Genomic DNA, 17,031 nt, shown 5'->3' with positions numbered 1-17,031 from the left:
GGACTAGGTGACTAAAATAAAGAAGAAATAAGAACTAAAGAGGAGTCTGAGGTTCAAGATGTTTGGATGACCAGAATCACCGAAGTTTAGACCTGCAAGGGCTCCAGCTTGGAGTCCCTCTTGAGTAAACTGGTTGCTTAAAATCTCAGAAGTAGTTCTCCGCAGAACTAGCAGCAGAATGCCCGGTGCTGTTATGAGATTTACCAAGCAGTATATGCCTAAGCCTTAATTACATATAAATCAGTTTCAGAACAACTAATGATGAGAGCAACCAGATCAGAATGTATTGTCATATAACCACAAGACTAAAAAGTCATGAAGCCACATGAATAGTTCATGTGTAAAATCAAATATTCTATGATCTCTGCTATAAACAGAAACTTGCTTAGGAACTTCTTAAGGTTATAACTTCTCCTGGTCACATTTACCATAATGACTTATCCTTTCTCTGCCTGCTCTTGCACTTACTGGTCACCTTAACATTTAGCTTTGTGTGTATCATTCCCTTTATTAAGAGTGTAGCTTCTTCTGATGGGGACTTACACTTCATTTGCCCTTAGCCTAAATTACAGTGTTATTAAACTCTGGTGGTCTACTGGTGAATAACGGATTGCTGAAGAAATTAATAAATTTTATCAATTATGATTTTAGGATTAAAGAACCTGTTAAATAATATGAAAAACATGTTCCCCAGAAAGGCTACAGTGTTTAATGGAATGAGAACGGATCAAAGCATCAAGAATATGATTCTTCAGTAGTTATAGGAAGGCCACTCATAATTCCACTGGTCTCTTGAGCCATCATACGAAGGCTGCAATGCTTAAAACAATAAAAACTGCAACTTTATCACGGATTTTCTTTTACACATGGTGAACTCCAGGTCTACTAGCAGGACCTCTGTTTGTTGAAAGAATATACAAAATTACAGATACACCATTCCATTTTTCTTTTGCGTCACAAAAAACTCAATCATGTACCTTCCTAATGGAACTCTCTCACTTGCCTCAATGCACTTCTACTAATGCTTTCATACAATTAAAACATATGCTTTACTAGTCCCAGGTCTAGAACCTTTATAACTCTGAATAGGTCTTAGTCTTTCTACATTTTAATGTTTATGTTTTGGAAGTAGGTATATGGAAAAACAAACTTTCTTCAAAATAATTTAGAAATAACATAACAATTTTCTAAACTATGATTTATCTAGAATTTGACCCTGAAAAGGATAATCATAATTTTTTTTAACCCCTATCCTTAGACAACCTTGTGGAGCAGCCCCACTAGACCTATTGCTTTCCATCCTATGGATTAGTCATGGATTTAAAAAAAAAATTAAAATTAAAAATAACATCAGTTTGATGAATTAATGCTAAGCAAATAAAATGTTGGCCCACCTCTCTCTACCACCTTTTTTGATGCTAAAGGGATGAACAGTAAAAATACTCCTCTCTATTGGACATAATTTGGGGGTACAGTCCGAGGAAGTGGGAAATAGGCCCAAGTGTGGAATGATCTGGGTGTTTCTGCTCTTCTGGAAATGAATGTCAGACACAGGAAGGAGGTGGGGAGCAGAGAGGTCTACTGGGATAAGATATCAGGAATAGAAAAGGAACCCCATCTCCTCCCATAACTCCCTCCTACGCTTGTGAGTTTTTAAAAATCATGGATCTAGAGAGTAAAAACATATTATAAAATATATCAAGACATCAACAAGTCAGTTTATTGGCAGCATATTGAAGAGGTATGGTGGAAGACCCTCTAAAGAGGAATAAATTTCCATTAAGAAATATCTTAAAAATAAATTATATTACTCTCAAGTCATTATAAATACAGGTGGTGATTTCACCGAAACTTTATGTTTCAATGAATCATGTTACCAATTAGCCTTTTTTTTTTAGTTTGAAATAATTGAAAACTTACAAAAAGTTGCAAAAATAGCAGAGTTCCATGTATCATTGATCCAAACTTCCAAAACACTATCTTACATAACCATAGTAGGTTATCAGAACCAGAAAAACAGCGTACCATTAAATAGTTTTTAAAGATTTCAAAGTTTATTAATATTATTTTTAAATGACTTCTGAATATTGGGTAGGGAAGTTTCCCTGGAAGCAGACTAGTCAGAAAGGTCAAGGAGGGGTGCCTGGGTGGCTCCTCAGTTAAGCTTCTGACTTTGGCTCAAGTCACATGATTCGTGAGTTCAAGCCCCATATCAGGCTTGCTGCTGTCAGCATGGAACCCACTCTGGATTGTCCCCTTTTTATCTGCTCCTCTCCAGCTATCTCTCTCTCAAAAATAAATAAACACTAAAAAAAAAAAAAAAAAAAAAAAAGTTAAAATCAGAGAGTTTAAGTGCTTTAGCCAGAACCTCAATTACACTCCATTGGAGTAGTATTTCTTAGCCCTGGCTGAACATTGGATAGGCAAAATCCACACACTGGCTGAGCCCACCCTAAATTAATTACATCAACCTCTATAAGGTTGGCAAGGCTGAAGGTAAGGCTCAAGCATCAATATGTTTTCAAAACTCAGAAGATTCTAATTCACAGCCAGGGTTCAGAACTATTCATATAAGGATTTACCAAATAAAATCGATGTAATGCTTTTTTAAAGATGAGGTTTCTGAATATGTTTTGCTTTAATGACATCACTGACAAATACTGAAATGTATTCAAACTTCCTTTGTTCTAAAGATCCAAGTTTCAATGCACTTTTCACAATTTAACAGAGTAAGCCTTAAACCCGAGCTATGAATAGAAAGATAATGGGATTTCTCCTCTCTAGCCTAACGTATCATTGGTTCAAGTGTGGGATAAAAAGATAGTTGGAATAAACCAAGATCTACTCATTTACTCCCAACTCCAGACTCTACCTGTTCCTATCAGTATCACTGTTTTTACTTCAAACATGAGGAAATTGCAGGAATCGCTAGCTAAAATCCCAGAAGAAACACAAATGAGATTTATTTCTTCCATTCTGCCTAATTGTAGTAACCAACATGGATACATTGACCCCTGGACATAATCAAATTATCTCTGTAAAGTTCTCGCCCTATTTTTGGAAATTAGGGATTTTCCAGATTACGGGGGCCCTGTCACTGGCTCAGGCCAGAGTTTCAGAAGCTAACAGGCGAAAGCAGCCGCTCTCCTTGTCGTTAAGAAGCCTTAGTCTTACTTGAATACCAGGGGGAATTACATGCTCATTGTAGAGCTTTTTCGGGGAACCAATGTAGCTCACATTAGTGTTTTCTAAAAATACTGTACGGCAGTCCTCTCCACATTCCTCGCGGATCACTTTAAATCACAAATTAGTCTGCACACATCACAGTAACCGCTCCTACCCGCCAATGAGGGCAAAGGTCGGCCCTAAACTCCTCTTGTACACGCTGACTCTGCGCCGCGCAAATGCTAAAAGTTAGAAGGGCGAGACAGAAGCAGAAAGACGCAGGTCCTTGACAAATTACCGAAATCGCGCAGAGATTATAGCAAAATTCTGCCAACTCTAACTTGGGGATAAAGCTCCCTTATTATTCTCGTAGCTAATAATATTAAAAACGCGGCGACTGAGACCTGTTTTTAGCTAAACAGACGACCTCCTGGACCACTCCGTGGCCCCAGCAGAGAGGTCATCAGGTGACAAAGGCGGCACTCCTCACTCTGGCCTCTGCTCGCGGGCGGCGCAGGCCTAGGGGAGGCCTGAAGGGACTAGTTGGCGCGCACCAGCCGGGCGTGGTGACGTCAGGGCGGAAGCGCACGCTGCGTGAAGCGGCCCAGAATCAGGCGGTCACGGGAATATCCGTCGCGCCGAGGACGCTGGTTAGTCTCGCTCTGGGTTCCGGCTGCGTTGGGCGTGCGTGCAGCTCGCTGAGACTATGGCGTCCGGGCCTCACCCGACCGCGACCGCTGCCGCCGCCGCCTCGTCGGCCGCCCCGAGTGCGGGCGGCTCTAGCTCCGGGACGACGACCACGACGACGACTACGACGGGAGGGATCCTGATCGGCGACCGCCTGTACTCGGAAGTTTCGCTCACCATCGACCACTCGCTGATTCCGGAGGAGCGGCTCTCCCCTACCCCGTCTATGCAGGACGGGCTCGACCTGCCCAGCGAGACCGACTTGCGCATCCTGGGCTGCGAGCTCATCCAAGCCGCCGGCATTCTCCTCCGGTTGCCGCAGGTCAGTGCTTCGGCCCCGGGCCGGCCCAGCGCGCTTCTCCCCGCTGTCCCTTCCGCTGCATCCCGGTACCAGTGTGTCTCGGCAGGGTGGGGATGCCTCCTCGGGCTCTCCAGCCACAGGTCCCAGCCGGATCCCGGGCGTGTCGAGGGTGGGAGGGCGCCAAGGCGAAAGGAGGACCCGGCAGCGAACAGTTCGCGGCGGGAGGGGGAGGGGGAGAGAGCGGCGGCACAAAATGGCGGCGGCGCCTGGTGCGGGCCCGCCTGACCCCTGCGCTTCCGTTCTTCTCTCTTGTCTGCAGGTGGCGATGGCAACGGGGCAGGTGTTGTTTCATCGTTTTTTCTACTCCAAGTCTTTCGTCAAACACAGTTTCGAGGTAAGCGCTGCGGGGGCGGGTGAAAAGGGATTTCTTCATCCGGAAACGAGGAGGAGGGGGTAGTGTCTCCACCCAGTTTTTCTAAAAAGGGAGTGGTTAGTTTGGGCCTTTGTACCTAGTTCTCACCCACGAGAAGTAGACTTTTGGAATGTGTTTTAAAACTATAAAGCTTCTCTTGAGCCCATGTGCTGTCATCAAAAACCACAATTTTCAATCAAATTCAATTAAGATTAGTTAAGCATTAAAAAAAAAAAAAAGCATAGTAGCAGATTATCTGGTATGCCTATGGGGAGTAGAAATGTGCGTCGTACTCTTATTTCACCAAAAGTCCCAGTTGTGTCCTGAAATTCTCCCATCAGAATAAGTTGTTTAGACTTTGAAAGAGGCTTTCCTATTTGATAGTGTTGTAGTCTAACAATTTTTTTATTGGATTATGGGTTCTTTCAGATTGTTGCCATGGCTTGTATTAATCTTGCATCAAAAATTGAAGAAGCACCTAGAAGAATAAGAGATGTGATTAATGTATTTCACCACCTACGCCAGTTAAGAGGAAAAAGGTAAGATTGGCATTATTGAACACAGTGTTTCTTGCTGCTACTGCATTGTGCACCAATCATCAACTCAAAACATTCTTTCTTCTCAAAACTGATGCAAAGGAAAACCGGCTTTAATTTAGGTGTTAAAATTCACATAGGAGCTAACTAATACTTAAATTAATTTGAAAAAAAAACACAATTAACCAGCTATCTAAAGTTTGTAGAGGCAGTTGCATTTATGGACAATCCTAACAGTGCTGTGAAGCCAGTCCTGTGGTTTAAGATTAAACAAGAAAGGGAATACGTTTGGCTCAAGTGTGAGTGTATTCTGTAAGTTATTTTCCTCCCTCCCCTCTTGGAAGACTGAAGGTTGGAAGTGTAAACACTGCAGTTCAAGTTAATATTGTGGCAAAGTTTTGTGTAGATCATGTTTTTCTACGCGAAGTCCCAGTTAATTCTTTATCAATTGAGGTTGGCTTTTGTTAGAATACTTCTCAACATTGAACTACGATATATCGCATAATACCGGATCTGAAAGGACTGCAGGATAAAGGTTGAAGTTTGAAGTCAAAGGGATTACACAGGTATTTTGTTTTGGTCAGATACAGTATCAGTGAGTGGGGTAGAGAAATAACTATTGGGTTACATTTAGATAAGGACTGTTTTTATTTGATCTTGTAAGAAGAAAATAGAAACCAAATAGTGTCTTGGAGATTTTGTGGCTACGTGACAACACTTTGTGTGGACCTTTGGGTTCATGAGAGGCAGTGCAAAAAGTTTTAGTTGCAGGCTTCCTGCATCTAGAGGTGACTTCTAGTACATCCTGCAGAAGGATACACTTGGCATAGATTAGTTCTGTGTTCACTTCTTAAGAAATTGTGGTGATGTTAGATAAACTTGTACTGAGTTTGAAAGGAAGTTAGTTTTAAAAGGATTTTAAGTTGTTGGGGTTGGGTGTCAGTGCCAAATTAGTATCCTACATGCGTGGGCTTTATTGGCTGAATCGATAAGTTGTCAGTAATGGAACTATCCAGAGACATAGTAAAGTAACCTTTAGTTAGAAAGTCTGAGCCATTGCTATCCAGATAGTTTCCACAGCATTTTTTCAGTTTTCTTACGTTCTTTTTTCCTCCATCTTTTCTCATTTACCCTAACCACATCCAGGGACAGACTAGTATTTTATTTTAAACTATCCTTTAGCTGGTGAGGAATCCCTGGAAATTGGGAAGATTTCAAATTGGTATTTAGTGTGGTCTGAGCTAAAATTTGTTTTTAGATATTTAGTGGACTCTCCAGGGTGTTTAAAACAAATTGACAGTAATTAAAAGGCTTTTAATCCGAGGATTCAGTGTTTGCCTAAAGGAGTTTTCGGTCTGTATTCTTTGAACCATTGAGCCAACTGTTGTATTGTAACTTAACAATGATTATCTACTTTGAACTTTTTCTATGAGACTTAGAGTATTCTTCCTTGAGATCAGAGTAGGTCTTCTTAACTATACAAACTTTGGAATTTAAAACATCTCACCTGACTGTTGCGCCTGATGTAATAGTGTGTTTTTGGTCATTATTACAGAGAAATTGACTTTGTCTCAATCTTACAAGTCTGATTATAGCATGAAATTTAAAAGGAGTTGTTAATTGCATGGAAGCCTTTTTTTTAAAGCAGGATGTAAAAGTGTTTCTATGCATATTACAAGTTTACTCAGACACGTAACTTGTATATGTTATTAACTTCAACTCTTTTTTCCCTTGCAACCGACTATACAGCGACCAGCTACATTTACCAAAGCCTGGGTGATGTGGAGTGGTACATAGAGATGAAGCTGTCGTCATGGCAACAGTGAGTGAAGTATCGAAAATCCCCAAGGAGAAGCCAGTGCTCTGAGAATAGGTCACTGGAATCGGGGACTAACAGGTTGGCCACTGGTGAACCATTTAGAAAAACTCCTGTTTCTTGTTATAAGCTTTTGTCTTTGCTGTCCAAGTTATTAGAAACTACAGCTTGGTGTGTTTTTATCTAGAGTAGTGCCATTAGAAAGTATTGTTGGTATTCCATTTTAGTTAGATAAATAGTATATCAGTTTAATGATGCTGTTTTAATCTGGTTTATGCATAGCTTTAAGTTGTAGTCTGATCTTGGTAATGACAGAGGACGCATCATTTTTGTAGCCTTTAGGTCATTGTTTTTCAGTCCTGGTTACACGTAAGAATCACCAGAGGAGCTTTTAGAAAGTATCAATGCCCAAGTCCTGTCCTGGATTATTTCTCCCTCCCCCCGTCAATTTTTCTGTAGTTTCATAATTGCCTTCTAAGGTCAGAATAAATGGCTGAATTGAAAGAGAAAATTGCTTTTTCATTTCATTAGTTTCCGATTTTAATTTGTTTTTGAGATGCAGCATATTTCCAGACAATTAAGCATTTTCTGTAATTTTAAGGAGCCCACATGTATACCTGAATGCTTGCCTAAAGACAAATATTCAGACTGATGCAACCATTCATTGGTGAATATGGTGTGGTATTTTCAGCAGGTATATAGATCATAGACAAGAACTGGAAGTCTTAAGTGGTCTTGTCATTTAGTCCAACCTCCCTCAGTTTATTTCGGTGGTTGTAAAGGTAGTGGCCTTCAGTTGGCTTAAACACTGCTAGAGGAGGAATATTCCCTTGGAGTAGGCGTTACAACTTTCTGTATATTGAACAACAATCTGGCTCCTCATAAACGAAATCTCATTTTAGTGTAGTCTCTCGAAGAACTAAGTCCAAATTTTCTAGGTTCTTGTACCACATAAGTGAGACTAACCATGTTTGGATATCCTGTTTGAATTTTTTTCTTTTTTTTTGTTAAGTCGTATTTCAACTAAATCATGCTAAAGGAAAAATTGTTATTCTAAGAGACGAAATAAACTTCCAGTGACCAAAGCCCAAGATTTCCTATTAAGACTAAAATTTGAAAATTGTTCTTTTCATGTAAATTTAATTTTAAAAATCTGATAAAAAAGCAGGGGAGGTAGAGTTTAGTTTGTTGATGATGAAAATTATTTTTTCTCTGAATAGGTAATTTTTTTTTTTAAGAGATTTAGAATATCACCTCCTGAAACTTACTGGAAAGGAAAGTTTACTTAATTGAAGATGAAGAAATTCTAGCAAGCTTCAATTCAACTTTATGTGCTTGCTGCCATAGACAGTACTAATTGATAAATTGTTACTGTAAGTAAGGAAACCACCTGCTTAGACAGTTTCCTTTAATCTTTTCTTGCTGACTTATGGAAACATTTTTCTATTTCTGATACAAATTCTGAAACAAAATAATCCTTTTATGGTAGTTGTAAATTACATGCTCATTGAGCCTTTCTTGATTTAAAACCAGTTTTTAACAAAACGAAAGTGTCAGATTATATATCTACAAAGTTACCTTCCAAAACCACTAGTAGAAGGCCTAAGCAAGAATTTGAGTATATAGTTGAATTACACTAAATAATGGGTTTGGTTTCCTTAATTGGTTTTGGTGTTGGGACTTTGACATACATAAAAAGGAAAGTAAAGATTGTGGCAGAATAGATGGAAAGTAACAATTCATTTAATGAATTAATTCATTTAATTCAATTAATGAATAAGCCTGATTTGGGGATCAGATAATAGCCATTATTGAGACAAGTGTGTAGTTGGTTAATTGCAGGAAAAGTGAGTTTTAACACAATTTGAAGGCAGCTGTTAAAGCAAGCTTAGTAAGAGGTATAGATTAGTTTGATCAACAAAATGGGGGGAAATGAGACAAAACTACTTTTATAAATTTATTTTTAGGATTTTAATGGTGCAGTTTACAGTCTGAATTGCAGGGAGTAAAGAGTTAGTGGCAGGCCACTATAAAACTGGGGATATTCTACGTCCTGATACCTGTTGAAGGAGGGCCATCAGATAACTGGTTATGAGAGTCGGAGGTGTGGATTTGACTTTTTTCCAAACTTCTTGTAATAATGATAAAACCTGAAGAATTACAAACCTTAAGATTTTGGGGTTATATTTTCATGTGTACTTTGATTGCTCTGAAGTTAATTTTTTCCCCAAAGAGTATTTAACTTGTAGCCTATTGTCCTGATAAAGCAGATTCATTGTTATATTTTTATATTAGAAGTCTGTCCCCTGTCCAGTTGGTGGCCTCATTCCTCACACTTCTCATAGCTATAATAGGAATCAAATGGAGTGAAGGCCATTTTCAGCATTGTTAATTTAAGTAAGCTAGTTTCCATCTTGTCAGATTTGCCAACTTTTTGTTTAGTGTATTTTGATAAAAATCATACGCTATCAAATAATTTGAAATAGTCTAATAAGCATTCTTGTTGCTGTAATTTTAGATGGGACGAAGGAAGGAAACTGAAAAGATGTTTAGATAATATGTCACTGCAGGGTAGTTAATGTAGCTCATTTCAGATTGTTTTCTAATATTCAAGTGGATGTATTTAAAATACAATCTTACATATTTCTGGATTTGGCGTACATGATAAAATGAGTTGTGAGTGGTAATATTCAGAATGACCTTTTTTTATAACCAGATGTGTTCTGCCAGAGCAAAAACTCTTGAATCTTTTAGCTGAAATGAATTCAGTATGGGGAAACATTTTTTTTAAATGTTCTCTCCCTATATATACACCATATAATCACGTCTTAATGAAAATGTATTTCTTATTGGCTCTAAAAACGTCAAATGAAGGACAATGGGAAATGAAAGTCCACAAGTTCTCCATAAGAAACCAGTTTCGAATTTAAGACTTAAATCAGATAGTCTTTTAATTGAAAATGCTATTTCCTAAGCATTGAACCACTGAGACATAGCTTTCTGCATTATAACCTTTGAAGCTATCAAAATTTAGTCTGGCACAGAGACCTTGAGTGTTCTGATTCCCTCATCATGGTCTTCCCTTCTCTTTTAAATTGCATTCTAAAGAGTATTGCCTGGTAACTACAACTCAGACCAAATTTAAGCCTGTTTTTTATTGATTGCTTCTAGTTTTGAATCTTTTATTTATGTAATTGAGCTGAAATTTTAGTTTTCATACTTTCTTTAACAGAGATGGATTCTTAGAATAAATTTGTTTAGGCAAATTGTCCATTTAGGGGAATCTGAATTAGCTACCTACCATTTTTTTCCCCACTTTATACTTTGGCCATAAATTAGCCAAGAGTTGACAGTTTAGAAAATGAATTAAATCATTATGATCTTATGAAGTCTTTATAGTAAATATTTTCAATAACACATTAGTTTTGTCACTGGAAAAAATCTGTGGAGACTAATGAGGTTTGTGATGATAAATCAACCGTTTAACTCTATTATACATATACACCTAAAAGATAATCATGAAAAAAACAACAAAGGATACATGTAAGTATTAGAATGAATTTTTCACTACAGGGTTGAGTTAGTTCCTATAGAAACCTAGTTTAGAAAGTGTATGTTTAATTAGCATAACTTGGACAGCACAAGATTAATGCTTTAACTTGTTTGCAGGAGTTTAAAAAGCTGGTTTCTGTTGCCAATAGTTGGTTGGAAGGGAAAATGGAGATGCCACAAATACAATTTTTTGGATGTGCAAAACAGTTTTGATTTTATTTCTTACAAACTATAGGACTCCAAGCCCCCTGATCCTTGATCAGAACTACATTAACACCAAAAATCAAGTTATCAAGGCAGAGAGAAGGGTGCTAAAGGAGTTGGGATTTTGTGTTCATGTCAAGCATCCCCATAAGGTGAGTTGTAGAGTGCAGAGATTACACTCGTAAGTATTAGGGTCTTTCTAAAACTGCATCTTACATGAATTTATACTATGGTTATTTTTGAGAGTTAACCTTGGTTTTTAAAAAGCATCCTTCAGGTTATTGAAATTTATCAGAAAGTAGGAGTCAAAAAGACTTGGGTTCAGATCTCCACCCTTCATCGTGTGGGCATAGATAAGTTGTTTTTGCCTCTGTGGTTAACCCAGTTTCCCTAGCCAGAAAACAGATTGTGAAATAACCTTATTCCAAAGAGGAAATAATATACATGTGCAAAAGTACCTGGAATGCTGTCACACAGTAAAATGTTCAAAGCATAGTGGCTGCTCGCTGTCTGAATATTTATTTCTTCAGTATCTCTTAGCTTACATATGATCATCATAATAGCCCATTGGTTACCATATGGGTGCTCTGGGGATAGGACTTTCTGTGAGAGAAGTTTGTCTTTGCCATTAGCTCTTGGACTTTGGCAAATATCCCTCTTCCTCGGATGCTACATCTTCAAGATTGTAAAACTAGAATGATTGATAATAAAGGTCCAGGAAGATTTGACCTGAACTGTAGTGAAACTGTTGATAATGTAGTTTTTATTTATCACACTTTAGTGTAATAAGCTTCACTGTAGAAATACTGTTTGATTACTTAATTGTAATATCCACTGTATTACATAATATGATCATATGCATTGTGTAGCATTAAAAACATACAGTCTGTAGGATTTTTGGACATGTAGAATTGTACCCTGGGAAATTAAGTGAAATAACCTCATACCATAGTGCCTGTCACATAGTAAGGTGTTCATGGAGAAATTAGGTATTTTTTTTAATTGATTTCGCTCATTTTTCCTGTGCAATTTTGGATCATACTTCTAATTTTTATGGAATCTAGTGGCATAAATAACCCACACCGACTGCCTATGTGTTATAGGTTGGTCTGTATTGTCTATGCAGTTGTAGAAGAGATAAAACTTGCACCTAACATTTCAATTACTTATATTCATTGAACTCTGTATTCTGAAAGAACCACTGATTTGCTAAATTCAGTTTTTTTCCCTTGTCCTTCAGATCATTGTTATGTATTTACAAGTCTTAGAATGTGAACGTAATCAAACCCTGGTTCAAACTGCCTGGTAAGTTGCTTTTTTACATTTCTTTCCTAGCCAGGAAAACAGAAGCAGAAATAAAGTAAGTTTCATTTTCCCTTTCCAAAATAATGAGAGGAGTTTGTTTTGGTGCTTTTTGTTTTTTTTGTTTTTTAACCAAAAGGTAAATAATGCTTATTTCTGCTTCCTGTTTTCTTGGCTTGACTAATTGCTTTCAATGGAGAACTCAATTTAACTTTGTTCTTTTTTCTACTCTTTAATTAAAGGGTAGTCCATGATGGTAAGTCATAGAACTCTGCCCTCTGCACTTCAGCCCATGACCTCAGGATGGCCTGATTGGCTGCCCTGCTCTCCAGCCAATCCAGTGCAAGCTCTCATCCGAGATTCACTGAAGTGGTCCATATCCATCTGGCAGCATCTTCTAGTTCTGTCGGGGTGTCAAAAGGATTTGTATATTTGCTTCTAGAAGTAACTATTCAACATGCCTGTGTATATAATGTATACCTGTAACTATCAAAATGAATAGTTCATTTTTGATAGATTTGTTGTCCAGCCATTATGAATTAAATGATTTTTTTTTGTTAGGAGTTTGACGTAGATTTCTGTTTTTAGTATGTATAGCATGGTGTCTACCAAAGGGGAAAGTACAACTTGCAGCTTAAAATGGGCACCATTCCCATTCTGGATGAATTATAGCTGCTGGACTGTTGAGGCAATACTAAAAGAATTACATTTTTAAAAGAGATGTTAATATTGCCATAAGTACTGTAGAACTTGGACTTTTGACATGAAGATGTTTGACTTGGAGGGCTAGTTTATTTTAAGGTGAAACAAGGAATTTGGTCCAGCTACAACTACTTTCTCAAGACTGTTGATGATGTGCAGGACTTAAGTAATTTTCATGTTTTGGACTTAATGACTGCCATGCTTCTTTAGGACTCAGTAAATATCAGTAATATTAGATAAGTCTAATTGCTTTTATAAAATGCATGACATTTTTAATATATGCTCTATAGAACATTTAAGCAGTTTTCATGGATAAGGATTTTTAAGTAGTCTAACCTTTTAAAATAGTTTAACCTTTTAAACAATTTGTGGAATTTCTTTAATACTTTAGGGATATTGTGGGGAGGGTTCACTAATAAAAAAGTCCAGCACTTTATTAACTGAAGTAGTTTATTGCTTTTGTTTGTACTTAGTCACAAAAAAGGTATGTAAACAAGGCTATTCTGTATATTTACTGCTCTTCACTTCCCTACCTAGATTTTCTGAAGTAGCTTAGTTTTCTTAATACAATTTGGTGAGTGCTTACTGAAAATGCCTTTTTACCCCTGTTACAGTATTTTGAGTTTTTGAAAGAACTTGGTTGACACTGCTTTTCATTATGGATAAAGGAGAGATGGTCAATAATTAATGGCTTGAAGTACTGTTGGAGTGGTTTATCATTTCTGAAATTAGATATGTGAAAATTGACTTTCAAAGCATTGCTTTTCATAGAAATAAAAACTACAGAAGTACTATTTGGGATGATATGGAATTATTTTAAAGGACTTTAGTCACATCTAGGAAAGCTGAAGAATGGTTCCAGTGTTAAATTCTTATCTCTTACTGATTTTTGAGTTGTTGTTGTATGCTAGAATATGAGGATATGAATATAAGAGAAGAAAAAAGAATAAAGTAGATTGAGTCTCCAATTTTATGTAAGCCTCGGAAGGACTGGTTTGTTTACGTACAAAGCTTATGGTTGAAATATTTTTCAGGAATTATATGAATGACAGTCTTCGAACCAATGTATTTGTTCGGTTCCAACCAGAGACTATAGCATGTGCTTGCATCTACCTTGCAGCTAGAGCTCTTCAGGTAGGTATATATAGCCTGTAGTCTGCTATAGGATACATCACAAGAGTTAGCAGTTCTAATAAAACCTGAAATTTGTCCTAAACCATTCTGTTTTTATGGTTTAGATTCCATTACCAACTCGTCCCCATTGGTTTCTTCTTTTTGGTACTACAGAAGAGGAAATCCAGGAAATTTGCATAGAAACGCTTAGGCTTTATACCAGAAAAAAGGTAGCTATTTACTTGTGTTTGTGTTAATACTTTTAAGTGTTAAGAGTCTAAACTAGTATAAGGGAGAACTACTAACTTCATTTTCTTCCACCAGCCAAACTATGAATTGTTGGAAAAAGAAGTAGAGAAAAGAAAAGTAGCCTTACAAGAAGCCAAATTAAAAGCAAAGGGATTAAATCCCGATGGAACTCCAGCCCTTTCAACCCTTGGTGGATTTTCCCCAGCCTCTAAACCATGTAAGATATATTCAGAATTGAAATGATTTGGGCACTGAAGATGTGCAGTTATTAGAAAGCTTTAGCGTATAACAGTGGCATAGAAACAATGATGTTAAGCAAGCAAGAAGCAGTTACCGTTTTCTCTTATGATAGACAAATACTTGAAAGCATGGTGCTCTTGAGTTTCATTTAGAAACAACTTTTTGGCCCTCTATTAAATCCAATAGATAACATGTCTTTGTGTTGTTTTTAAGCATCACCAAGAGAAGTGAAAGCTGAAGAGAAGTCACCAATCTCTGTTAACGTGAAGACAGTCAAGAAAGAACCTGAGGACAGACAACAGGCTTCCAAAAGCCCTTATAATGGGTGAGAGTATATTTGACTTAGAAAACTAGTCTAAGGACTCTTTTATGTGTTTAATTTCTTTTTTTTTTTAAATTTTTTTTTTTTTTTCAACGTTTATTTATTTTTGAGACAGAGAAAGAGAGAGCATGAACGGGGGAGGGGCAGAGAGAGAGGGAGACACAGAATCGGAAACAGGCTCCAAGCCATCAGCCCAGAGCCTGACGCGGGGCTCGAACTCACGGATCGCGAGATCGTGACCTGGCTGAAGTCGGACGCCTAACCGACTGCGCCACCCAGGCGCCCCAATGTGTTTAATTTCTAACACACTGAACATGTATCTGAAATAATGGTGTGGGGTTTTTTTTTGTTTGTTTTTTAAGTGTAAGAAAAGACAGCAAGAGAAGTAGAAACAGCAGGAGTGCAAGTCGATCAAGGTCAAGAACACGATCACGTTCTAGATCACATACTCCAAGAAGACAGTAAGTAAATATTCTCATAGAGAAAGCAGTCTTATTTGGAGTAATGTTGCCGAGTTTTAAGAAAATTGAACATAGTTGGATGTTTTCACAGTTAGGCTAGATTTAGTCTTTTTAACATGAGCTAAATTATGAGAAGTGAGTTTGGAAATTTGCCCTGCCTATACGTGGCTTTTTCGTTTTGTGGTAGTGTAACTTAACATTCTGTTCTGGTTTTGCCCATTTTTTGAAGAAGTGTAGGGGCTGGCCACAAAGTGCTATGGAAGGCTATAATATCCTGTCTATAATGTGAAAACAGTCTTTTTGTTTAATTCGAGAATATTAATATTTTATTAATTGTTAATTAACCAGTAATCAAATTGACCAGAGTCAAAGAATCTTCCCTGGCTTTGTAATTAAAATGCTAGCTGCTTGTGTCTGTTCAATGGCTCTTTTGAACATGTGTGAGATACTCAATAAAAAGCATAGCTATCTAGGACACTTTGTAAAAATTACTAATTTTCTCTTTGGAATGTAGACATGTGGTACATTTAAGATTTGTGTAATACAGGCTAGCGGGAGCTGGTGAGAGGTGGGTAAATGTAGTGAAAGTTTTCTGTCTGGCCTGTACTGCTACAGGTCAATATTGTTTTTTGAACCTGTTGAAAGCACCACCAAAATAATCTGTTCCCAGCAGAAACTGAATCTAAACCTCAAATTTTTATTGTCTAAGTTATAATAATAGGCGGAGCCGATCTGGAACATACAGCTCAAGATCAAGAAGCAGGTCCCGCAGCCACAGTGAAAGTCCAAGACGACATCATAATCATGGTTCTCCTCACCTTAAGGCCAAGCATACAAGAGAGGATTTAAAAAGTTCAAATAGACATGGTCATAAAAGGAAAAAGTCTCGTTCTCGATCTCAGAGCAAGTCTCGGGATCACTCAGATGCTGCCAAGAAACACAGGCATGAAAGGGGACATCATAGGGACAGGCGTGAAAGATCTCGCTCCTTTGAGAGGTCCCATAAAGGCAAGCACCATGGTGGCAGTCGCTCAGGACATGGCAGGCACAGGCGCTGACTTTCTTCCTTTGAGCCTGCATCAGTTCCTGGTTTTGCCTATTTACAGTGTGATGTATGGACTCATAAAACATTAAAAGGAAATTGATTAGGATTTGATTTCTTAAAGCCCTCTAGGTCTCTAGAAACACTGAGGACATTTTCTTTTGGAAAGAAACTATGTTTTTTTTTTTTTTGTTTTGTTTTGGGGTTTTTTGTTTTTAAGTTTTTGTGGGTGTCTTTTTTGTTTGGGGTTTTTTTTTTGGTTGTTTTTAGGGTTTTTGTTTTGTTTTGTTTTTTTGTTTTGTGTTTTGTTTTGTTTTTTTTTTTTGCACATTAAAATGCCCTAGCAGTATCTAATTGAAAACCATGGTCAGGTTCAATTGTACTTATAGTTGTGTATTGTTTATTGCTATAAGAACTGGAGGTGAGTTCTGTAAAAATGTATCTTATTTTTATACAGATAAAAATTGCAGACACTGTTCTATTTAAGTGGTTATTTGTTTAAATGATGGTGAATACTTTCTTAACACTGGTTTGTCTGCATGTGTAAAGATTTTTACAAGGAAATAAAATACAAATCTTGTTTTTCTAAACTGCTTCAAATATCTTATTTAAATAAATTATTAAACAGAGAAAAATTTTAATAGTAAAGTGCCTGTACTGATTTTCTGACAACACCTTTTCTCCATCAGCTATATATTATAGTTCAAGATTCTTAAATGCAGTTCTTACCTGCATTGAGAGCTATTCTAAAAGTCTTTGCCTTTATATTTGGAAAAAAACCAATGGGAGTTGTGCAATAATGTAATATTAAATGTTATATTGTAGCATTAAACCAGTCTTCAAGTTGAAACCTATTTGCACATATATAGTACTTAAAATTTGCTTTAAGCTTCTGGTACCATTTAAGTGAGCTGTCCTCTAGAACAA

General features: G+C 37.3%; 1 protein-coding gene across 3 annotated transcripts; it reads left to right on the top strand.

Moving 5' to 3' along the window:
* The first annotated feature begins 3,414 nt into the window (after positions 1–3,414).
* On the top strand, positions 3,415–16,694 carry CCNL1 (cyclin L1). 3 transcript variants are annotated; one of them, XM_040480586.1, is made up of 11 exons: positions 3,429–4,174; positions 4,473–4,547; positions 4,995–5,104; positions 10,705–10,825; positions 11,914–11,978; positions 13,712–13,811; positions 13,916–14,020; positions 14,115–14,256; positions 14,493–14,604; positions 14,964–15,062; positions 15,772–16,694. In XM_040480586.1, the coding sequence occupies exons 1-11, from the start codon at positions 3,872–3,874 to the stop codon at positions 16,118–16,120; spliced, it is 1,581 nt and encodes a 526-aa protein (XP_040336520.1). In that variant the 5' UTR covers positions 3,429–3,871; the 3' UTR covers positions 16,121–16,694. The 3 variants fall into 3 exon arrangements, with proteins under 3 accessions (XP_040336522.1, XP_040336521.1, XP_040336520.1); XM_040480587.1 differs by lacking the exon at positions 15,772–16,694 and having other exon boundaries at positions 3,422–4,174; positions 14,493–14,650; positions 14,891–14,981; XM_040480588.1 differs by lacking the exons at positions 13,916–14,020; positions 14,115–14,256; positions 14,493–14,604; positions 14,964–15,062; positions 15,772–16,694 and adding an exon at positions 12,218–12,231 and having other exon boundaries at positions 3,415–4,174.
* Positions 16,695–17,031: the final 337 nt, after the last annotated feature.

The sequence above is a fragment of the Herpailurus yagouaroundi genome, unplaced genomic scaffold, assembly GCF_014898765.1.
Source record: "Herpailurus yagouaroundi ecotype Mexico unplaced genomic scaffold, PumYag 159, whole genome shotgun sequence".
Classification (NCBI taxonomy): Eukaryota; Metazoa; Chordata; class Mammalia; order Carnivora; family Felidae; genus Herpailurus; species Herpailurus yagouaroundi.
This window is presented reverse-complemented; position numbering and strand designations above follow the sequence as displayed.

Coding starts and splice junctions, on each gene's coding strand:
- CCNL1 (XM_040480586.1), top strand. CDS start 3,872: ATGGCGTCCGGGCCTCACCCGACCGCGACCGCTGCCGCCGCCGCCTCG. Junction 5,105..10,704: donor CGCCAGTTAAGAGGAAAAAG/GTAAGATTGGCA, acceptor TACAAACTATAG/GACTCCAAGCCCCCTGATCC. Junction 14,605..14,963: donor TCCAAAAGCCCTTATAATGG/GTGAGAGTATAT, acceptor TTGTTTTTTAAG/TGTAAGAAAAGACAGCAAGA.